This window comes from Ostrinia furnacalis, unplaced genomic scaffold (genome assembly GCF_004193835.3).
Source record: "Ostrinia furnacalis isolate ACB-3 unplaced genomic scaffold, ASM419383v2 OfSCF7044, whole genome shotgun sequence".
In the NCBI taxonomy this organism is placed as follows: Eukaryota; Metazoa; Arthropoda; class Insecta; order Lepidoptera; family Crambidae; genus Ostrinia; species Ostrinia furnacalis.
The window spans coordinates 9467-34032 of record NW_021137283.1 but is presented as its reverse complement, the minus strand read 5'-3'; the positions used below and the strand labels follow the sequence as shown (position 1 = coordinate 34032).

The following is a 24566-nucleotide window of genomic DNA, read 5'->3' as shown; positions in this document are numbered from 1 at the left end:
AGTGACGTCACTATTTTGTCAACTCAAATTACTTTTTTCAATTAAAGTGCAACCATTTAAAAATTAATTAAGTTTTAAGACCAGATAAAGAGTCTTTTTTAAAAAATTGTAAGTGTAAGAGTTCGAAGTTAAGGTTCGACTTTTGGCTTGATTTAACAATTTAGTAACCTACTCGAAAAATTTTTTGACGTTGGAACACGTTTAGGTACTATCACTCGTCACCCGACTAAATTCACTCGGCTAGTGCAAACACGGCTTAAGAAAACAACGAATGCAGTAAAATGGCCTCTATTTTCTGGTGATTTATGTTTCAGTATCCCTTGATGGTCTCTGTATGATGATTGGTTTACAAATACATACAAACGTAGTTGGGAAACTTCCATTCTTTGGACACTTGGGTCATGTAATGGAGTTTGAAAGTGTTTCTATTGCAATGTTTTTTAACAACTAACCGTCTTACATTAACTATAACAGACGTCATAAGTCTGTCAAAGTCCATACAAAAACACCAGTTATCGTTTTAGTTACGGTTATAATTACGGTAAATGTAAAGGATGCAACTCAGTCTTAGTCGACTGAGGCATGTAAAATATATCCAGTTGCGATATTTTTTCGATCTTTTATAGATGTTCAAGTGGTGCTTGACCAAACTTTATCCGAGAATAACTCCTGGTATAACTGGCACATTGACAGTTTCAGTACGGGAAATATGTCAAAATGACAAGTTTATTCTGAAAATAATATTTACTCTTGTTTGGTCGAATCCACCCTTAGTGTCCAATATTAAAAGTGCTTGTACAATATCTTTTTTAGGAAAGTTGAATTTTCGTTTTATTTGTACTAAAACAAAATCTTACCTATTACAATACAACGACATGATTGATATCAGTATATAACTTGATGACAAACTTATCTATAGAATATTCTCAAAACCATTGGTGCAGATTATTTAAAATACAGATATCAACATTATTCATATTGTAAAAAGATTTATTTTTCATGACATCGATCTGTACTTTGTCCAGAGAGATTTATGCGGTCATTTCCTTTCCTTTGTTATGAATAATAAATAAGAATTTATAACTTCCTTTGAAGAAACGATAAAAATACGAGGTTTAGTCTGAAATCAAAAAGGTCAGGTCTGTTTGCATAGCGATCTATGTATAACGCTTCTTACGCCCGCATTCACAAACGAACGATGCTTGCTTAAGTGCAGCAAATCGAACGCACAGCGTTGAATAGAGATCTGTGATTGGTTCGTATGTCACCCTGTGCGTCCTCGCGCACTGTGAGACCACGTAGTAATGTTTGTGAATACGGGCGTCAGAATTTTAAGCTGCTACTTAGGATATACTGTATTGTTTTCTATTAATAATATCTGCTAGTTTCTTTACACACTGAAAATAAATGAATACTTTTATATTGATATATCTGTACTGAAATGTACAACAAGAAATAACAATTTAAAAGAAAAAATAATAAATCAGTTTTTATTTTAATAAAAAAACTTGTCTACCAAACCAAATTTACTTTTTACACATTCATAAAAGTCGAGCTTTCATTTTTCCCACGAAAACATATTTTGAATATTTTTTGTACATTTATAACACGTTCAATCAAGCCATCAAAGAAAGCAATCTCGAGAATTTCAGCCAAATAAATACACGTCAGTCGACAGCAGATCAACCTACAAAATGGCGAATTTTCACACTGAATTTTAAATGCTTTAACCCTTATTCAAATGCGAGCTGGTATGCATTTTTTTTTACAAAGTTGAAGTGGATTTTGGGTAATTGTGGGTCACTTATTTCATATTTTTGATCAAAATTTATCAAAAAGTAGGGGAAGGGGTAGTTTTTTGGGTGGTAAATAATTTACCATTATCCATTCATGACTTAAAATTATTCAATGTTGATGGTAAAATAGTTACCATTGTCCGTTTTGGTTTTTTTTTGGTTCTTGACTAGTGACTTCCTCTTGGTTCTACCTATATTTTATTAAATATTTTGGGAATGAAATAATATTGTTTTTATAAAAATAATATTTATTAATATTGGTCATTATGCTTACAATTAACATACTTAGTTATTTATAATAATTGTTATGCTTACCTTGAGTCTGAAACTAACAATAAATTCACTAATTACGTAATGTCAAAACGTTGCGTAAACAGTTATCAAAATAACTTAAAATTTCTCCAAATATTTATTTAGTTTTATTTATGCACATACAAAAAACAGCAGTTATTTTTATATATCATCAAACTTTTGTCAAGACGGGATCGGACAGTGGTAAACTATTTACCACTTCTTTAAAATGTCTAAACTATATGAATAAATCAATTGCAGACGCTGCCTATAAGTGAGACTATACAATAAATGTTATAGTTTAGGATTTTGAATCGAAAAAACACTTATCAGAATTTTCGTTGAACAAAGTTTCAAAAATACCAAAAACGCGCGCTAAAAACTTGAAATTTTTCACACCAAAACCGTTTGGTTGACTTTGACATTACCTGACAGTGACAAATGACGTTCAAAAGTTGTAAGATGGCATAGATAAGTAAAAAAATATATTTATAAATATAAATAACTTACCACGATATCTATAAGTATCACCATATCGAAAATTAGGATCCTTTTTTAAAAGTAAACGAAGTGGTAATATATCNTTATCACCACTGATTTCGATATCGCAGTAACTGTTACGGCACTGAATTCGTTCGTAAAAATGTTTAGTTTTTTTTATTTATAAGCAAAATACCAATGGATTTGCAATAATTACATTTAATAAATGACTCCATTGTTCCTGTAGTTCTTCTTTTCACTTGTTTTATTGCACGTAACGACGCATTATCCAAAATATCGGAGAACATTTCCTTAGTACGACTGAATCGCGACTAACCTAGCTACGCGGCCGATGTTCGTTTCTGGGCATATCGCGGAGACACGCGCCACGCCCCCGTTTCACATCTATTCCCTTCTATGATCTGAGGATAAGATGGTGATAGCTTACTTGATATCTAGAAGTAAACGCAAGCTTTTACTAGTTTTAAATCACCCAAACAAAAAACAATGATTAGATACTTAATCCTAAAATCATCTATATTCAGCACATCGAGCCAAAATTAACGTTTTAGAAGCCATTGCTATGAGACTTATTGAATTCGTGCCCATCCTGTTGGGCGGATATTACGTGGCGGTAGTTTTATAATAGCTTCTTTCGTCGCCCATTCGTCTTTTAACCACCTCTGGTCTAGTGATAAGACTAAGGGCTATATTTCACCGGGATACCATGGCGGCGCAACCAGTCGCCGGCTACCAACAAAATGTATACAGCTCTATAGNGGAGCATAAAGATCCTAATGGGTCGCTGTGGACTACGCTTAGACCTAGCTTAGCTTAGCTTAGGCCCTACATAAGATAACCCAGACAGCAGCAGCAGCTTTGTATCAGCATTGGCTACTGGCAGTATATTAAGGGATTCGCGTATAGGATCAGGTGCAAGCAACCGACTCAGTCTTCCCTTTACCCGACTGGTTGGGGGTGGTATCTTCCCTTTACCCGACTGGTCGGTGCAAGCAACCGACTCAGTCTTCCCTTTACCCGACTGGACCAGAGTCGATAGCAACATGGAGCCTACATGGACCGGTTTGCCCGTAGCTGCCGAGGCTTGCCTGGAAATGGTGAGATGTAAGTGCAAGAAGTAGTGCAGTAGCTGGTGTGGTGCTGTCTGAAAAAAACAACTAAAACGGTCACAGCCGTAACCTTTGTGCTAAAAATGTCATTTTCCTCACACTTAGCTTTCCGTTAAATCACTGGTACAATAGTATGTAGAAATAAAAGTGTTAATTAAAATTATAATAATAATTAAGACGTTTAGACAAATTAAAGTTCTTTATTTAGTGCTTTCTTCTTATGATATTTTCGATATTAAAATGTATTTAAAGCATTTTCAACCTTAAGTCTCACACATAGAGTTCAAAATGAATTGACGAAAAAATACAAATCATGGTAGATTGATGTGCCAGCAACTCTAAATAAATTCTAAAATAATAATCCTTGCTTGTTTATGAACCAAATAGTATGAATTCATGGATAAAATAAATATTTTTTTCCGATGCGCAATAAAATTCGCCCGCTGTGTCCTGAAGAAAAAATTTTTTTCACCTACTTTTTGCGAAGAAAGTACCATACAATGTCATATTTTTATAATCCTGATAAATGTAGCTTTCAGGTCATATTTTTTTTATTAGATTATCTGTAGTGGTTTAAAAGTAAACGACGTTTATTTAAAAAAATACTTTTTGGTTTTTATGAATTTTGTTCAATATCTCTATTTATTTGTATGAAAAGGCAAAAAGTTTGTTCTAGAAATGAATTCGCCATCCTTTAATTATCTGAAAATGATACCACACTTGCCCTAATACCCATAGTTTTGAAGATATGGGTCTTAAAGTGAAGCGCGGCGGAAGGAAACTTGCCCCCCCTCCCCCTGCTACCACAGGGGGGGCTCCCGATGTCTACCGACGGAAATCCACTCAGGAGCACCCAAAGAACCACTGTTGCAAAAATGAGCCTTCTATACCAAAGTGGAGGGGTTCTTGCACTAAATTCCCTACTACCCAGCCGTTCTCGAGTTTTAATCAGACTAACGAACAGCAATTCATTTCATAGATATTTCGGCACTGTTACAAGCGCCACGATCACGGTGTAACTGAGGAAACTGGCGGGTACATGATAGCAATCCTGTCAATAATCATTATACATTCTGTTAGTGACCATGAAAGTTTTGAAAAAATATAAAGAAACATTAGTTTGACCATCACAATTTTTTTCAGTATACCGCTATTCGCCCGGGGCGGGGACTCGACTCTGTTCCTCTACGCGATGTTTCTGCTCAACAAATGCATCGCTCAGCTACTATGGGGCCGTGGGATGCACGTCTCAGACCTGAGACCGACTCTGGCCAATCTACAGAAACTTCTCACTACGCCGAGTAACTTGTAAGTTTTTATTTCTTTCTTACTCAGCTTGCTTCCCGCGACCTTCACCAGATCGTCGGTTCACCTTGTAGAAGGCCTGCCTTCATTACGTTTTCCGCCACTCAAAAACTTTTCTGACCCAACGGTCATTAGTTCTGCGAGCTATATGTACAGGGTGTCCCGTAATGTAACGTCAAGCCGGAACTGGGTGTTGAGGCAAGTTGTGCTGGTTATCAGAAAAATATAAAAAAAAATCTATGTGGCATATTTTAAAAATAATAGGCATTTAAAAAAAATCAAAAAATTCTACTCCAGGTGTCGGTCCTTTTGCTTGTGTTGCCACAAATCTTCACTTTTTCCAAATGTTTTTTTGTTATGTAACCCTGAATAATGCTTCTCTAAATTGTCATCAAAATTACAAAACCAGCTGCTCCAGCTTGGATGAAAAAAATACATTATTCCCAAAAAAAATTTCAAAATAAAAATTTTGCCTAGTTTAAACTGACTGTACTGAAAAAAAAATGTACTACGCGAGTGTGGCAAGTGACGTCATAATTTGGCGCATTTAGTAAGGATTCCAAAATGGTATAACACTTGGTAAATTTTTGCTGTACTTGTCGACAATTTTTGTTTTTTTGGAAGTAATCCCGTTTTTAACTTTATCTACCTTGGTTAAAAATTATTATTCTAATGTGCCCAAAATTCAAGTTTCTGTGACTGACTACCGTACAGTCAGTCACAGAAACTTTTGTCACCATGACAGTAATTAGTAGTTGACATACTGTGACAAAAGTCACCCGTGCGCGCGCGCCTTTACTACCTGCTCTGCCTGCACTTGTACTTGGTAACAGCCCACGAGCCGTCTGCCACGGCGGGAATTAATGTTAAACGGGACTATTCCCACCTCTCGTTCCCACCACTGCAACTGCTGTGTAGCCAGGATCTACAGCTTGACCGCCACAAAAACCCAACCAGTGAGGGTCAAGTTTGTCCCGGGGGAAAGTTAAACTGTCATTGGACCCGCAACGAAATTAATCAGAAGAACATAGGAGGAGTTCGAAATTAAGGTTGTAAGTCTTGAGTCCTTACTTTTAGTTGGCCGACATCTCCATATTGATTACTTACAAGCCCGACTCAACTATCGGCCGACTAAAAAATCGGTGGTTTCCGCCTAGGCTTATACTAAAGGGACTAGTTTTTATGCAGAACGAACAAAAAAACTGAAAAGATTCAAAGGACTGAAAAGACTCAAGGCTGAAAATCCTTACGGTTTGGTTCATGAGCTGTTACTGCCATGACAACGTAGCATCTATTGCTGTCACAATAAACAAGAATTTTGCTGTTGATTTGCGAAAATAATGAAAAAAAAAGCATTGCTGTTGACCAAATAATTATATTGTTTATTTACGCAAATTGATTATAAAATAATTTTCTGTTGTAACAGCAGTTGCTATAGGCATATTATTCATGGATCTAAAGCCTGGTCCGTGAGCACGTAGAATTTTGTCCAATGACCCCAAGCTACCCATCCTTATCGCTCGCGCGTAATTATGTTGCTCTCGCGCTCGCACACTCGCTGCGGGCGTCCGTCGCACAGTCGTGACAGCAATATAATTACGCGCGAGCGATAAGGATGGGTAGCTTGGGGTCATTGGACAAAATTCTACGTGCTCACGGACCAGGCTTTAGTTATTCTAAGTGGTTTATTAACTGTATTTTTAACACATTTGACCATTACCTATTTTTCAGTATACCCCTATTTGCCCGGGGCGGGGACTCGACTCTGTTCCTCTACGCGATGTTTCTCCTCAACAAATGCATCGCTCAACTTTTATGGGGCCGTGGGATGCACGTCTCAGATCTAAGACCGACTCTAGCCAATCTACAGAAACTTCTCACTACGCCGAGTAACTTGTAAGTGTTTATTTCTGTCATTATTGGAAAACGCAGCATGAAACGTCCACTTAAAAGGTGGACCGATGACCTCATAAAGGTAGCAGGAAGGCGCTGGACGCAGGTCGCTACCAACCGGGCGATGTGGAAGTCATTGAGGGAGACCTATGTTCAGCAGTGGACGTCCTATAGCTGAAATTATGATTTTTTTATCCACAACGAGGTTTCTTGGCCTGTATCTCACCTGATGGTAAGTGACGATCAGGCCGAAGGTGGAAGCGAGCTTCACCCGGAATCCTCAATCACGGAGGAACTGGCTAAGGCTATCTTACCTCTAACTGCCGGAACACAACAATGCTGTTAACATTGTTGTTATGGCGACAGACTTAGGTAAGATGGTGGTAGCTAGTCAGGCGGACTTAGAACAAGCCCAACTACCAACCAAACCGAACAGAAAAATCTGCTCCCATTGGGAATCGAACCCGGGACCTCTACGTCTGAAGTAGGTAGTCTTACTACTAGACCACAGAGGCGGTTAAATGATGAAGATGATGTTTCTCCTCAACAAATGCATCGCTCAACTTCTATGGGGCCTCTATGGGCTCTATGGAATGCACGTCTAAGACCTGAGACCGACTCTGGCCAATCTACAGAAGCTTCTCACTACGCCGAGTAACTTGTAAGTTAAAAAAAAGGTTCTACGCAAAGCTTTTCACAGATGGCGCCAGCGGCGGTCCAGATATATCAAACTATTGAAATAATGTTGGATTAACTTGCAGATGCTATTTATTTGTGATTATTTAGTCAATCATCAGCCACCATGTGTTTAAACTTAGGCTGTATGTAGGGTACTCAGTGTCTGACAAGATCTCTCATAAAATCGCTTAAATGGGCCAAACCAAGCAATGATAGATTGAAAGGTAACATACGAGTAGCATAAATAAAGACAAATTACTTTAAATCACACAAAATACCTACATTTTAAAAGTAAGCTTTATAAAATCCACAACTTCCATTGATTGTAAGATATTATGTTCAGTGAAAGCACTCAATAAAACATTATTCTATTCTATTTATTTATTTATTTTATTTAAAATCTTTATTGCACATATAAAAATACAGTGGTACAACAGGCGAGCTTAATGCCATGAATACTTATGAATGCCATCTATACTTTGAATAATCTACTTTTCTTTGTTTCCACAGCGCCGACACTTCGAAACTATTCGGCACGTATCGCTGGCTGGCCGATAGCCAGTGTCCACGGACGCAATCGCTAAGGAGTCTTGTGGCTACCGATAGGGGGAAGTTTCGGCAGTTCAACAGGTTTAAGGTAAATACTAGTCAAAACTGTAGGTAGTACTTAGCTGAGTTAGTGCCTGAGGTATGGGGAGGGTGTTTTTGTGACGTCAAACGTTAGGGAGAGCCTATAGCCTTCAAAATTATTTGCTTTGTACGTCATAATAATATGTCAATATCACTCATCACCTCCCGTGCCACTATCATATCCCAGACACTGAGTTAGGCGATTATCACACTGCGCCGCGGTACGCGGGACGACAGATTTAATCATTGTATGCAAGTACCTCAGTTTGTATAGAAAACACGCGCGGCACAACACACTGACAACGCGTCTGCGCGCGGGATTTTTTATATGAAATCATGCGGACCGCGGCGGAGCGCGGCGCAGTGTGATAATCGCCTTAAGCACTAGACGCTAATGTTTATTAAGGAATTTTGTTCTTTCGTACATACATCGTAGAATGTCCACCCACAAGCGCTGGATGCAGGCCGCTACCAACCGGGCGGTCTGGAAATCATTGGGGGAGGCCTATGTTCTGAAATGATGATCAAAAGTTCGATCGTTTTAACCAAAAGGGAAAATACCCCTATTTGCTTAAATTATATGACTTATTATACTGTTTTTTGCAGGGTTGAATAACTGACTGTTATATTAAAAAGTGTTTGTTATACATTTCTGCTTAAGTTTACGGTGGCGCTGTGTTACTGTGTGGTAATGGTATGTGTTCGTCTTCCAGCTTTTTGTCCTATAAGTATTTACAGGTAACATTTATGGTCTGTTTGGATGGTTGACACTGGTGTCAAAAATCATATCTCCCTCAGATTTTATATGGAAATCATCAATTACTGCATCATCAGTTCGCGAACTCAATTGATAACAATTTATTGATTTAAAAGCAACTAAAATCGAGTTGTACTAATCGAGTACCAAATTAAAGTCAACTCGATTTTTCGGGCTAGATTTAAGTGTTTGTTTTAAAGAAGTCATATCTTGGAATTGGTTATTGGTGTCAACTAACGGAACTATGTATTCCCACCTCTCGTTCCCACCGCTGCAAGTCCTGTGTAGCCAGGATCTACAGCTTGACCGCCAATAAAAACCCAACCAGTGAAAATCAAGTTTGTCCCAGGAGGCTTGATGTTCGCATATATTGCATCGTTCGATCGTTAATTTCATCCAAATGACGTCCACTGCTGAACAAAGGCGTCCCCCAAGGATTTCCACGACGACCGGTCCTACGCTATATTCAGTATGTTAAATCCCACCAAAAACATTCTGTAAAAAACTAGCCAAGTCTCGATGGAGCTGCTTGTTTATCTCTAAAAAGTAATGAAATCTAGACAAAGTCGTGCCAAGTCTATGGTTCCTTACTGCGAGTTCTTTATTATTATAGTTAATGTTGTGTGACTAGTGAGTGAGTGTCGTAAATGCGAAACTTTGCTTTCGCTTAACTTCGGAACTAAATGACCTACAGAGTTGAAATTTTAAAACCCAACCAGTGAAGGTCAAGTTTGTCCCGGGGGAAAGTTAAACTGTCATTGGACCCGTAACGAAATTAATCAGAAGAACATTGGAGTAGTTCGAAATTAAGGTTAAACTTCCCTCCAGTTCAGTGTTGGTGTCAACTACCCAAATTAAACCAATCATGCTTTCGCCTATGCTTAAAATCAAATTGAGTTTTGAGCTTCGCCTTTTAGGGCTGATTTTTCTACCGTCAAAGTTTGGCACATTGACAGTTTCAGTACGGGAAATATGTCAAAATGACAAGTTTATTCTTCAGTTAAAAGACGATTCACGATTAAAAATCAGCCCTTAGTTTACCAGTCGGGTCATTTTCGAGTTACATATCGATCGGAAGACAACACCCCAAACTAACACAGTAACCCAGCACCGTTCCCAGAGCCTGGTGGTCTTACTGTGTGTCCTGACAGGACGCGGTCGACGGTCAGGCGCCTCAAGTGGCTCTGAAGAGGCACCGGCACTCGCGGAGCGTCGGCAGCTACCATGATGACCAGGTACGTGGCGTGGCGTGGCAAGGCGTGGCGTGGCGTGACGTGACGTGGCGTGGCTTTATGCTTAGTATGGACTAACTATTCAAGGCGAGAGTGAATAGGCACTTACAGGGCAGATATGTACCATCCTAGACTGCATCTTACTTAACACCAGATGCGATTGCGGTCAAATAACTGCCTTGTCTTGCATAAAAAAGAACGACGTACACTTATCACACACAGTATACTTCGTTCGTTCGTTCGTTCGTTTCAGCCAAATGACGTCCACTGCTTATCAACTTATCAACCCGGAAACGGATCGTAACCGTATCAACTCGAGGCGGTCAGTATTATTTGTATGAAACTCCGTACACTTATCTGCACCGTAACGTAAACGCCTCGGCTCGCGGTTGAGAACGCGCGAAAGGCGATAAAGTGTGGATCCCTTTACGAGTTGATAAGTCTGTTATGATCTTTATGCTTTGTATGGTCTTATACAGGTTGAAATTGAAATCGTTAACTCATGTTAAAATATATAAAACAGCGCAACTTTTAACAGGCCGTTGTCTAGGCCTGCTTTACCAAATGCTGCTGGTAAAGTTCTTGATAACCTATTATAGTCTATTCAATATAGCTTGATTGGAATGACGGCTGTCAAACGAATGTGACTAGTGATGGGTATGTTTCGTACGGTTCACATAGATGTATCGATAAGTTTTCGAAATAATGATATGAAAAAATGCACCCAATTTATCTTCATATATCTTTATTCATAAAAATGACAATTATGATTTAAATTTAAAGACAGTAAACCTAAGTAGATGTACAACCTAAGTCGTAGTCATTATCATCGGTGTTCTTCAGTGGTTTTTTCCTCTCGCTAGAGGGCGGTGGGCATCTCTTCTAGAGCAACGGTACTATGAATACCCAAAAAATTNAGGCCTGGTAATACTGATTAACAGCCAACTATCAGCAAACTAAAAGTCGGTGGTCTATGCGTAGGCTTAATTTTTATCTGAATGTGAAAATTTTGCGAATGGGACGGTCTGCGTCAAACCATTTTTCCGTGTGTGGTACTGCAAACGAACGACTAGTCTGGCTTAAATCGTCTAATTTGAGTTATGAGCTTACATCTCTAATACGCACCATAGTATACCAGTTGCTATTGATCGGAAGACAACACCCCAAACTAACACAGTAACCCAGCCCCGTTCCCAGAGCCTGGTGGTCTTACTGTGTGTCCTGACAGGACGCGGTCGACGGGCAAGCGCCTCAAGTGGCTCTGAAGAGGCACCGGCACTCGCGGAGCGTCGGCAGCTACCATGATGACCAGGTACGTGGCGTGGCGTGACGTGACGTGACGTGGCGTGGCGTGGCTTTATGCTTTGTATGATCTAACACAGTGATTCTTAACCTTTAAGTCCACCACCACTTTTTTTTTCAAAATCCTATGAAAGGGGAGGTCGATTTCTCGCCCACTGTGCGCCGTTTGCGTTATGTTGACTCGACTGATCGCGTCACATCACTTGTTTATTACGATGTCTTCGTGGACCACTTGGAATGCCTCCAGGGACCACCGGTTAAGAACCACTGATCTAACACGTCATGATAAAATCATTAACACGTGTAACAATGTATAAAAGCAGTGGCATTTGTTGCCATTATCTGGGCCTGCTTTACCAAAGTCCTTGATAACCTATCAGGAACTTATCTATCAGATAAACACTAACTTTATGCCTAAGGTTAGCTGGGAGAGATGCTATATGACATTAAGTTCGCCTTTTGTGCTGTTTTTGTGTGTGCAAAAAAGTTTTAAATAAACAAATATCTTTTGTTTCCAGTTCTGTGATAAAAGATGTCTGGTAAAAAAAACATAAAAAACCACCCATCATTTTGACAGAACGGACAAAATTGACATAGTATTTTTCTATGATTTTCTCTACACAGTTCTTTTTTTTTTTTACTCAATTTCATCAATTTTCATTTGCAAACTATTCTACTATGCGTCTTAATAAAAGTTGAAAACATAAGAAAACTAACAATATTGTTAAGTGTGTTTGACATACTAAATTGTATTTGATGTATTAATATTTTGACACCAAAACGGCTTTTCTAATCGATATCTTCATTCCACAAGCGTCTGGTTCTAGTTTGTTACACAATCCATCTTTGCATGATTATTTGTTGTGTCAATTTTCAATAAAGATATCACTTTGTGGCCCCAAATTCCTTTTCCATTACTTAATGGTAAATCCTTGTCCTTGTATTTTTTTCGATCCTATTCCTATCCCACTGGCATGCCAGCTAAAAGTTACTAACATCGTTTAAAAGACCTTGAACAGAAAAACAGTGATGTTCAAATTATCATTTGTTTTTTATAAACTTTTTTTTATGCAATATTTTATTATTTCTTTTTTTTGTTTGGCTGCTCAGTGGTTTTTTGGTTGGTGTAAGTTTTTTTCTTATATTTTGGGCTTCTTTTTACTAACTGCTTTAACTCCATGTTGTTTTTAACGGTTTTATTTAGCTTGCTTTACGTGACAGCCTATTTATATGCCATTGCCTGTATGTATTTTTCATGGAAAAGGTCTAACGCTTACTAATACAAAAACCTAATCGGATACCTTTTAATTATTATTTTTTTAGATCAATTTTATTCTTTCGATAAGAAAATAAAAAGCTATAATCAGAAGAAGAAAAAGCTATTTAAAAGTAAAATAAGCTATAAAGAAAAAAAAAGTCAGTTGATTGATGTATTTCAGAGCCATCCTTATTGATGTTTTGATGTCAAATTCTGCGTTAGACCTTATTTTTCTCCACCCTAAACTAAACCCGACTTTTTTAACAGGAGTCGCCAAATCTGGATGCATCGACCACATCGATCATGGGCAGTGAGCCCAACATTTACAACATGAAGCTAACCCAAGCCAACAGCGCTGATATGCCACCTTCCCTCCTCAAAACTCACAACTCCGACTCCGAAATACCAACACACATAGAAGAAAAACCCTCTGNAAAAAATTACCGGTGATTGATTTCCGATGTTTGATTATTTAAGAATGAAATGTTTTTTGGTTTTTAATAGTGAACATTTAGAAAAACGTATAACTTGACTTAAATATGTTAAAAAATTAGTTAGAAAAAGAAATTGTTAAATATGTTAAAAGAATAGTTTTAATTTTATATGACATTTGTCGATATGTCCCAACACTAACATTTTTGTAACTCGAGATAACCTTGTAGAGACGTCGTTAATACTCTAGCTTGATTTTTATGATTTCGAATTACTACTTATTGGTGTAATTTAACGCTGCATTTACATGAAATTATCAGTTTTATTGGAAGCACTGTCGTCGAAAATATTGTTTGTAGGTCAGACGTGAATTATTTCTTGTCCGCCAATATTTAGCTCTCATTGATCGCTACTACAAAGTTATGTCGTTACTTTTGATGACAGCTGTCATTCTAATCAAGCTATATTGGATAGACTATAGTAACTTATCTGTCAGATAAATAATAACTTTTGATTCCAGTTCTGTGATGAAAGTCGTCTGTCAAAAAAGTAATCGATATGGATATTATTTGATACATAGTATTAAAAAACTAACTATCATTTTGATAGAACGGGCAACATTGACATAGTATTTTTCTATAATTTCTTTGTAGCTCAACAATTCTTTGTGTTTTTTTTCCTACTCAATTTCACCAATTTTCATTTGCAAAAAACTATTCTACTATGCGTCTTAATAAAAGTTGAAAACATAAGAAAACTAACAATATTGTTAGGTGTGTTTGACATACTAAATTGCATTTGATGTATTAATATTTTAACACCAAAACGGCTTTTCTAATCGATATCTTCATTCCACAAGCGTCTGGTTCTGGTTTGTTACACAATCCATCTTTGCATGATTATTTGTTGTGTCAATTTTCAATAAAAATATCCCTTTGTTTTCCCAAATTCCTTCTCAATTACATTAATTCCTTGTCCTTCTACAACCCAATCGGTCTTACTGCGTACCTCGCTTTAATGCGACTCTCCTTCGCACTCATATCAGACCTGTTCATCTCCGCGAGTTTACATCGAAAACAAAACACGCCCGATGGCCCCCTACAGGATTACTATTCGACAAGGCCTCACATACGAGCAAACATTGACTCACGCACGCGTATTCTTGTGTATGATGGAAAAAAATAGAGAAAATGGTGTACTAAATATTGTGCAGTAATAAAAACATAATGTACTTTTTAAGTAGCATGAAGACACTGAGAGGTAAATAAGTTGTTAATATTATTCGATAATTCATGCCTAATCATGTATTTCCTCCGCCATTTTCTGCAGTTTGGCACCTCACGTCACACATAATTTTATCGAAGTCAGCCCTATGGCTTCGGCGCAGTACCGATCACTGACGTTTGTCAACAAAATGGTGCTTGACTCTTGAGACAAGTAAATTACACCATATTGTTAACGACATTGAGCATAATTTCTTTTAAATACCTTCGCGAAGTAAACCTTCTGTACGTAGTACTTATTATTATTCTGTGCTCGAACGCACAAGTCGGAGTTGTGACTTCCGCGTCCACCCCGTCCGTTCCAGATGTGACGTCACGGCCCTGTTTGTATTATGATTCCTAGCCCATGCCCATTCCTATTTGCCTGCCAACTAAAAGTTACTAACATAAAAAAAACCTTAAACGTAAAAACACAGTGGCGTTCAAATTATCATTTGTTTTTAATCAACTTTTTTTTCCGCAATATTTTTATTATTTCTTTTTTTTGTTTGGCTGCTCAGTGGTTTTTTGGTTGGTGTAAGTTTTTTTCTTATATTTTGGGCTTCTTTTTACTAACTGCTTTAACTCCATGTTTTTTTAACGGTTTTATTTAGCTTGCTTTACGTGACTGCCTATTTATATGCCATTGCCTGTATATATTTTCAGGGAAAAGGTCTAACGCTTACTAATACAAAAACCTAATCGGATACCTTTAATAGCTTTTTAAATTATGATCATTTGAAACGAAAATAAAAAGCTATAACCAGAAGAAAAAAAAACAATTTCAAAGTAAAATAAGCTATAGAGAAAAAAGTTGTCAGTTGATTGAAGAATTTCAAATCAATAAGGATATTGATGTTCTGTTGTCAAATTCTGCGTTAGACCTTATTTTTCTCCACCCTAAACTAAACCCGACTTTTTTAACAGGAGTCGCCAAATCTGGATGCGTCGACCACATCGATCATGGGCAGTGAGCCCAACATTTACAACATGAAGCTAACCCAAGCCAACAGCGCTGATATGCCACCTTCCCTCCTCAAAACTCACAATTCCGACTCCGAAATACCAACACACATAGAAGAAAAACCCTCGGAAACCTCCGAAGAAAAAGTCATATTTACATTGGGAGAAGATACAAAATTAATCAACCTACAATCAGAAAAGCTGGTCAGAATATCAAGCAACAATGGCGACGAAGTTTGTGAGACGTGCCACGATGAAAGTGTCAAAAGGATATGCTCAGAAATTGAAAACTTTTGCAGTACAAGTGGTATAAGAGATATTCACGAGGGTTTCGATGTGGCGAAACATATGGAGACCATAAACGACAATATGGTCAAATGCGTTGAAGGAAAAAGTGAAACAGAAACTGTAGCGTGCGATACGTGCGAGAATCAAGACGTGTGTGACGTTGTGTGTGCCAAAAACGTGACAGATGTCATTGTCATACCGAGCGCGGAAGCCATCTTGGATACGGGTCAATTGACAGTTGAACAAGATGGCGACGAGAAATAATATTCGGGAAGAAATAGTGTTATATCAGAAATTGGATCGAAGACAATATCAATTACACTTTTAATTATAAAAAATGAAATTTCTGATATAAAACTATGTGTTTAAAGACTTCTAAAAATTCTGTAATTGCAATTTGTATAAAACAATGTTGATACAACGATTTTATGATTTGTAATTATTACATAATAATGATTACAAAATAATCTTTAATTATTGTTGATGGTTAGGGTGTAAAGTCTTGTATCTTGAATAATCAATTTTAAATTAATTACTTTTCCCTATGATTCGAATAAATCCTCAAAAATACTGCTATCGTCATGTTTAATTGAATTTTTTCTTACTTATTCACATAAGTCATGAATAAAAGTTCAAATCGATAATATAATAAATAACGTCCATCAAGAAAAAATACATGCCCCATTAGTACAAAAGAGGCAACATTTCATTGTTTTTACTTGATTTTCAACCATAAACTAAGGACATAAAGGACTCAAGCTAACTGGCGATTCTACAAAGAACTGTCAGTGTCAAATTAACGTTTTAAAAAGATTTGTTCAAATCGGTTCATAATTGGCGGAGTTATCGCGTAACAAACATAGAAAAAAAAAAACATACGGGTCGAATTGAGAACCTCCTCCTTTTTTGAAGTCGGTTGAAAACAGCTAGCCCTGCACGTATTTATCTTGATGGGTTAAGACATTTTTTCGTAGTTACACGCATTGTAAATACTGTGATTTTTCATATTATTATTCTTATTATGTAGAGACATCGTATTATTAAGTTTCGCCACTTCGTTTGGGTCAATTTCAATCATATTTTAAACAATTATTTGAAAATTCATTATTATTATTGACAACATAGCAAACGCTAATTTATTATTATAGTCTGGTCGCCGAGCACGTAGAATTTTGTCCAATGACCCCAAGCTACCCATCCTTATCCCTCGCAGTCGCGACTGTGCGACGGGCGCCCGCAGTGTGTGTGCGAGCGCAACAGCGTCATAATTACGCGTGAGCGATAAGGATGGGTAGCTTGGGGTCATTGGACAAAATTCTACGTGCTCGGAGACCGGGCTTTAGATAAAACATCAATAATACGCATCTGTGATGAATATTATTATAGTGACTTGAAATGTCACTCTTCTTTATATGCCAATACCGTACTAGCATTATTATCAGATTTTGTGTTTGTTTCATATTAGAAAGAGATGGCCATACTTTCAATATCCCTTCTAATGCAAGTATGACACTGCTTTTCTCTTGATTTTTGTATGGTCAAAAAATGTTGTAATGCTTTATAGTTCCTTGAATATTATTAAAATTATTTCGACTTGTAGGTTTGTTGGTGACATACGCCATATAAATCACTGTATTTCAATATCACAGCTTATTTTTCAAAGTGATTTGATTCCAAATCTGCACATTTTATCCTTTATACGGCTCTGCCCCAATATTGCCACCATAATTAGAATTTTGAGCATTATTCGCTTATCATAAGGTCAAAATCGAATGAAAATATTCAATCATCATAATTTCCGTGGCGTATGTTCGTTTCATTAGTTTATTTCTTAGGTTAATTTTAAATACAAATTTTGTGTGCATGATCTGTGATTTGTTAATAATTATAATTTATCCTTGTAATTGTATCGAACCTAATTAAAATTATTATTATTAAGAGGAAAAGGTTTTTCTTTCAATGATTAATTAATTATCTTATGGCACTGATTTCAAATTTTATCTATTGAAATTAAAGCGTTTCATAATCACATATTTTTCAATATTCGTCTTCAAATATTATTTCAAAACACCATAAATTAATTTTATCTTACCCTTAAAATACTATTGCGAGAATCATTTGATTTAACATAAAATTATCGCCAAAAAGAATTATCTTTAACATGTGCGGTTCAGACACAATTTTACTGTTTTATTTGTATGAAAAATACAGGACAGTGCGTACGCTCTATCTACGTACCGATTACGGATATACCTTAAAATAAAAAGAGAGAGATAGAGAAAACATTTACACCCCTTAATAATTGAACATTAATAATAAAAGCGACTTGTCTGTAAGCCGTGCCTATATTGTGTTATAGAATAGAAAATATTGAACAGTAATTCATATTGTAATCACATGTTGTTATAATTGCAGTAAATATATTTATTTTGAACCCTTGAAGTTTTTGTATTATTTATCTAACGCAATCTTGTTTTAAATATTCAATAGATAGTCTAAAATATCTTTAAAAAGTACACCATAATAACGAATCTTTATCCAAAATTAGCGTTTCAGGCTGAAATGATGATGATGATGATGAACGTTTCAGTCTCCATACACTGTATCTTTTACAGCGAAAGAAAAAACCCAGAACATTCTTAGTCTTAAACCGTGCAATTAGCTGAGCCACCTAACATTAACCGAAATAAACAATAGGCAAGTATTGTATGTCAATCAACGTTATTTCTAGCTGCTGCCTGTCCCAAATCCTATCACATTGCAACGTGGCATTCTAGCGGTATATTTATAGCTTTTAGTTATAACAAGTAAACAAGATTGGCAATGAGAAAATTTAAAATATGTTTGTAATTTTTTTCTCCATTCAGTAGGCCGTTGACACAATCGAGGAAGCTGAAAGTCGGCCCGGGTGTGTGTAACCTCTCAGTCAAAATATAAAGCCGCCAGCCAATATACCTTGAGCTACATCTCAAAGATTCACGCCACTAAATCCTTGGGGCACTATCTGTAAGGAGCTCCCAAACCGCTGGCCACCGCGGCTCACCCAGCGAAATTATAAATAGCTAACGTCCGTGCGAACTGATTTCGTGCTATATTCAAGTCCGGCGCTCGAGCGGCCGGACCGATTCGAAAATTTAAATCGGTTCTTTTTTCAAAATTCGACAACGACTGGAAAGGCCATAGACTAAAGTGTATTTTTTACCGTGTGTGCTGTGAGAAAATGTGTGATCAGTGCGTACAACGTTAAAAGGATGTTTGTGCGTTAAAACGCATGTGGTATGTATTATTTTTAATCACTAACGATTTTCATCTCTAACGCTTTCTCCGTAAGGTAAGTTTTTCAGTTTTAATTCCAGCACCAAAAGTATAGTGTGTCATGAAATAGAACATCTGGCCACAATGTATTAGTTATATAACGGAATACGGTAGTTACCTAGGTAATTGTTTAATTATACTTAAATTGGAAGAGCGCCGATTCTAGATGCATCAAAACTGACATGTCAATGATCTAGGCGGTAGCTGATTGATTTAGAATGACAATAATAAGATCAAGGCAATTTTGACGCCACATTAAAAGTAATGAAAAGCATCTCGAAGCTTAGTCACAATTAAATTAATTACCTATAGGCAAATCTCCAAAGGTCTGATATCCATTACTAAAAGGACGATTGCTAAATTGTTTAGTTAAATTAATTAGATTAATCAATCAATTTCAGATTGAAAAAATCTAGACTGTTTTATACCTGCTCTAACTCTACAAGTAGCTCAAAAGGCTTCGAACCCAGAGCCGTGAATTCAAATTAAAAATAAACCCTGCTCTTTGATTTTAACGCATTCGAAAAATTTAGATATTTCTTTTTTTTTCTATGGCGTATGCGAGCTTAGTAACCAGCCAGTATTGAGTTAAAAAATAATATCATTTTAGATCTTTCAGGAGGTAAAGGAGTTAAGTTTAAAAAAGTTGCGGTATTATGTTTAACAGAAAACTAACATCGACTAACTTTTCGTTCGTCTTCTAAATTGTTCTCTCAACTCGTGAAAAAACAATAAAATCATCGCATAAGAATTTGGCTCGCATTTTGCGAATTTTAGTCACAGCTGTTCTTTGTAGAGATCGAATGGACGTACGTGCTTCGTAACATTTTAACAACTATCATTTTATAAGCAAATTGTCAATTATCTATTTCATTTAAAAATTAAACGTAAAGTTATTAAAATTCTTAGCATTTGAGACTGTCAAAAACTTGAAAGTGGGAATTGAATCCACGACCTACCACAACCAGNACAACCGGAGACACATTACGGTGACATTTTATACTTTTATGTCTAACTAACTCAATTGTAAACGCGAAATTTTGTTTTTCCCTCGCACTAAAAGATTGGACCGATTTTGATAAAACTTACATTTGAATATGAAAATACTATGAGTAAGAAATACGTAAATGAGTAATACGATGAGGAAGAGATGGACCGACGACATCATAAAGGTAGCAGGGAAGCGCTGGACGCAGGCCGCTACCAATCGATCAACGTGGAAAGCATTGGGGGAGGTCTATGTTCAGTAGTGGACGTCCTATGGCTGAAATGATGATGATGAGTAAGCCACTTTTAATTCTTACGCTGACGAAAGCTTTTGCGATAATAAGATAGCAAATAAAATAATGCTATCGTTTTAGCCATAGCAGTAATGATCAGGCTAAAGATAGAAACGAGCTTGACCCGGAAACCTCGCCATGTAGGAACTGGCTATCTTACCTCAACCACAAAATAAGACAGAAGGTAAACTCATAATTAAGTACTTCGCTTTGCATCGCTAGGGTTCTTATTTTGTGCTTCAACTACCGAAACGATATAGCGACAAACTTGATATGATGGTGGTAGCTTATTTGATACCTAGAAGTAAACGCAAGCGTTTACTAGTTTATATCACCCAAACAAAAAACAATGATTAGATACTTAATCCTAAAACAATCTATATTCAGCACCTCGAGCCAAAATTAACATTAAGAAACGACATATTGAATTCGTGCCCATCCTGTTGGGCGAACGTTACGTGGCGGTAGTTTTATAATAGCTTCTTTAGTCGCCCATTCGTCTTTTAACCACCTCTGGTCTAGTGGTAAGACTAAGGGCTATATTTCACCGGGATACCATGGCGGCGCAACCAGTCGCCGGCTACCAACAAAATGTATACAGCTCTATAGGAGAGTTACTCACCTGGTGTCCGTTTGGTTGCGCAAAGCTGCATACATTTTGTTGGTAGCCGGCGACTGGTTGCGCCGCCATGGTGTCCCGGTGAAATATAGCCCTAACTGTCTCAGATCCAGAGGTTTCGGGTTCGATTGTAGCCCTTAAAGTACCAGCGAATCGATCCAAAGAAATCAATTGTTACCGCGGTCTCATGCGACCACTTACGTTCCATGAGCTAAGCGGGTAAATTTTCTGCTCGATTTGGTTGGTGGTAGGGTTTTTGCTCAGTCCGCCTGGCCTAGCTACTACCATCTTTTCTAAGTCTCGCCATAACAATCATGATAACTTGTTGTGTTCCGGCAGTTAGAGGTAAGATAGCCAGTTCATCTGTGGTTGAGGATTCCGGGTACAGCACAACTCGCTTCCACTTTCGGCCTGATCATCACTTTCCATCAGATGAGATAGTTTCCCCGTTGTGGATAAACATACAGGGTGTGCCAGAATGGGTGAATCAAACTGCTAGAGGAGGTAGCTCTACTAATGTACTATCTCTAAAAAAATATGAAAAAAAATTTGAGTTCCGATTTTTTTTTAAATAAAGTGCTCTAAATTTTAAATCTAGTCATTATTTTCAAAAGTTTGTTTACAGATAGACGAAGCGATCATGTACGAAAAAAGTACAAATAAACTTCAAACGCAGCAATTATAGCCAGATACTTAGGAAAAGCTGATTTGTTTTCAGTTTAAAAAAAATAATTTTTGTGTCCATGCGCTTTAGAAAGAAAGCGGTCTCTTGCGACCACTTACGTTCCATGAGCTAAGCGGGTAAATTTTCTGCTCGATTTGGTTGGTGGTAGGGTTTCTTCTAAGTCCGCCTGGCTAGCGACTACCATCTTTTCTAAGTCTCGCCATAACAACCGTGATAACTTGTTGTGTTCCGGCAGTTAAAGGTAAGATAGCCAGTTCCTCCGTGGTTGAGGATTCCGGGTGAAGCTCGCTTCCACCTTCGGTCTGATCATCACTTACCATCAGGTGAGATGTAATAGTTTCCCCGTTGTGGATAAAAAGATATCTAGAAAATATTCGAATTACATACCTACATACTTCGAAAAATGGAATCCAACTTCGTTAACTAAGTAGCAAACCACATACATATGAAGCCAAGGTTACAATAGTAAATAACAGCGAATCTCTCGAGGGCTGTCACATAAATCGTGTAGGAAGTACCTGCAGTATTATGCAGGTGTGTGCATCTACTTTATGCAGTTTACCTTACTTTTTATCGGATAGCGACTGCGCCAAAAGGATGGTTATTTATTTATTCCAATGGACAGGTTCAACGATACAGCAATGAAAAGGATGCGTCAGTTCAGTTGTCTTCGCCTATTTTAGTCGGAATTTTGCATTTTTTCCGACGTTTCTTAAAAATTCACGTTGCATAATTTAAGTAATTAATATAAATAGCGTTAATACCTGTTTATATTTTTTTTTATCATTTATACAGAAAATAATTAACTTTGATAAAATCGAATTACTGGACATTGGACATAGTAAGTATTATTTCTCATAATACTACCATAACATTATATTTTATTTGTAAATCGTACTTACAACTGCATATTTATTAACCGCGTGTTAGTAACTACTTTCTAGTAATAAAAAGTTATCAATACATTGACTTGTTTATTTACAATGGTAAACACGTAGTTTTCCTCGGCAAAAGACGCCATTATACTACGCAAGTTATAGCTTATTTACTGCCCCACATTACCCGTCTCCCCATTATTTTCCCCTCGCAGGCAACCCTGAGCTTTTCCGAAAGCTTTCAGCTTTGCAGCTTTCCTTCAGTCGCCTGCGGCATTCCGCAGACTCAACACGGCTTTTAAGCTCCTGTAACTGATTTTCAGTGGAATATTACTACGATAATAAAATCTCTGAGACCATTTTAAAAAGTTCGGATATCAATTTAGAGAAAAAGCAAGTTTCGCCAAAAAGTGCAAAATTTTGTGTCAAAATAGTGCAATAAAAAGGTTTTTAATTAAAATTGGGGACATTAATTTAGTTATTTTTATAGATGTGTGTGTGCAGTGTGCAGTTTTTGTGTTTTTCCTAAAGAATAAAAGGTTTAAAATAAAGTGCAGTTGATAAAGTTCTGTGTTGACCAAGTTAAGTGCGATTGAAACAATGGAACTGTTGCTTCCGAGTAAGTTTAGTTTATGCTGTTTCTTTGTATTGCCTCTAGTTTTGTTCTAAAGAATACAGATATTTCTTTAAATAACTACCTATCTACAAGTTTAATAGGTACACATTTATTTTATTGTCTTTTCGAAAGATCTTCGAAGATTTTTTTTATTCCAATTCTTTATGCCAAAAAAACTGTCCTTCCTTTTATCAATTTCATTCTTGGCACAGTTAAACTAGCTGTAGTTTAATAAAGTATTACGTAGACATGGGTTTCTTATCCTGAAGCCCATAGCGTTATAGTGTACCATTGCAGATATTTTTTTTAAACATTCATCGAGTGCGGAAGCCGTAGCAAACGAGTCGGTAAAAACCGTATCTCTTTGTTTTGATAAATTTTGGTATTTCCAATTTATTCGACTAAAAGATTCTTCTTCAGGGAAATTTAAAAGTCCATGAGAGACCCTGACGTTGTCGGTCTAAAAGCTATGCTAAAAGCAACCTTTTCAGACCACCTTAAGGTGGAGGTTAATGTAAATTTAAGTGTGCGTCATCCCTTAAATCAAGGTGATGTTCCACTAGTGTTACCTTCAATTCTGCCTGTTATTCTTCCGATTAAATGCGTTGCGGGTTCCAAGACAGTTAGCTATGCCCCGACTACTCAACCTTCACTGGTTGGGTTCCATTGGAGGCCAAGCTGTAGATCCTGGCTACACAGGAGTTGCAGTGGTGAGATTAGACTCGTCCCGTTACCTTCAGAGTAGTGATGTTACACTAACTAGTGGATTCATGCAAAAAGTAATAGAGTCATAGAATGTTCTCGAACTTGCACGCGTGAAAGCGGTTACGCAAAAGCTACGCACGATTGTTTACAACTGCGCACTTTGGTGGCTTCTAATTGTAAAAGTTCGTTGTGATATTTTGTTGTTACTTGTGATCTTAACTAATATAATTAACATTTTGTTACATTAAGTAAAAGCGAATATTACACACTTATAATGTTGTCAAATACGTTTGGACTTAGCCTTTAGCTTTGTCCTTTCTCTAACTATGAAGTAGATGTATACTAACTAAATACTGAAAAGGCTAAAATAGCATAAGAAACTCCAAACATTGTAATAAAATATAGAGCTTACACGTATTTTACGCGCGCATGCGATATAAATGAAATATACTATTAAACTCCGATGGTATATTTTTAGAGAACAGACGTTGCATGTTACGCGTCATAGATTATGTTGCAACGGTATTTCATCTAAATTTATTACATAGGTTTATCGTTGTTCTAACAAAACGTACAACAGCCAGCAGCAATTTAAACTGCACAATTTTGTTGCAAAATAGCGCCTTTATTCGTTCGTTTCAGCCAAATGACGTCCACTGTTGGAAAAAGGCCTCCCCCAAGGATTTGCGCTGCCCGCATCCAGGTACTTCCCGCGACCTTCACCAGATCGTCGGTCCACCTAATGGGGCCTGCCTAAACTACGTCCTCCGGCCC

General features: G+C 37.1%; 1 protein-coding gene across 1 annotated transcript in view; it reads left to right on the top strand.

Moving 5' to 3' along the window:
• Window positions 1-16804, top strand: part of Uvrag (UV-resistance associated gene) — a 30979-nt gene extending 14175 nt beyond the window's left edge. The window contains exons 6-10 of the mRNA XM_028318923.1: window positions 4841-5005; window positions 8084-8210; window positions 11421-11504; window positions 13020-13166; window positions 15521-16804. Of these exons, the coding sequence (XP_028174724.1) occupies window positions 4841-5005; window positions 8084-8210; window positions 11421-11504; window positions 13020-13166; window positions 15521-15961 (964 nt within the window). The 3' untranslated portion in view covers window positions 15962-16804. The remainder of the gene's footprint in view (window positions 1-4840; window positions 5006-8083; window positions 8211-11420; window positions 11505-13019; window positions 13167-15520) is intronic.
• Window positions 16805-24566: the final 7762 nt, after the last annotated feature.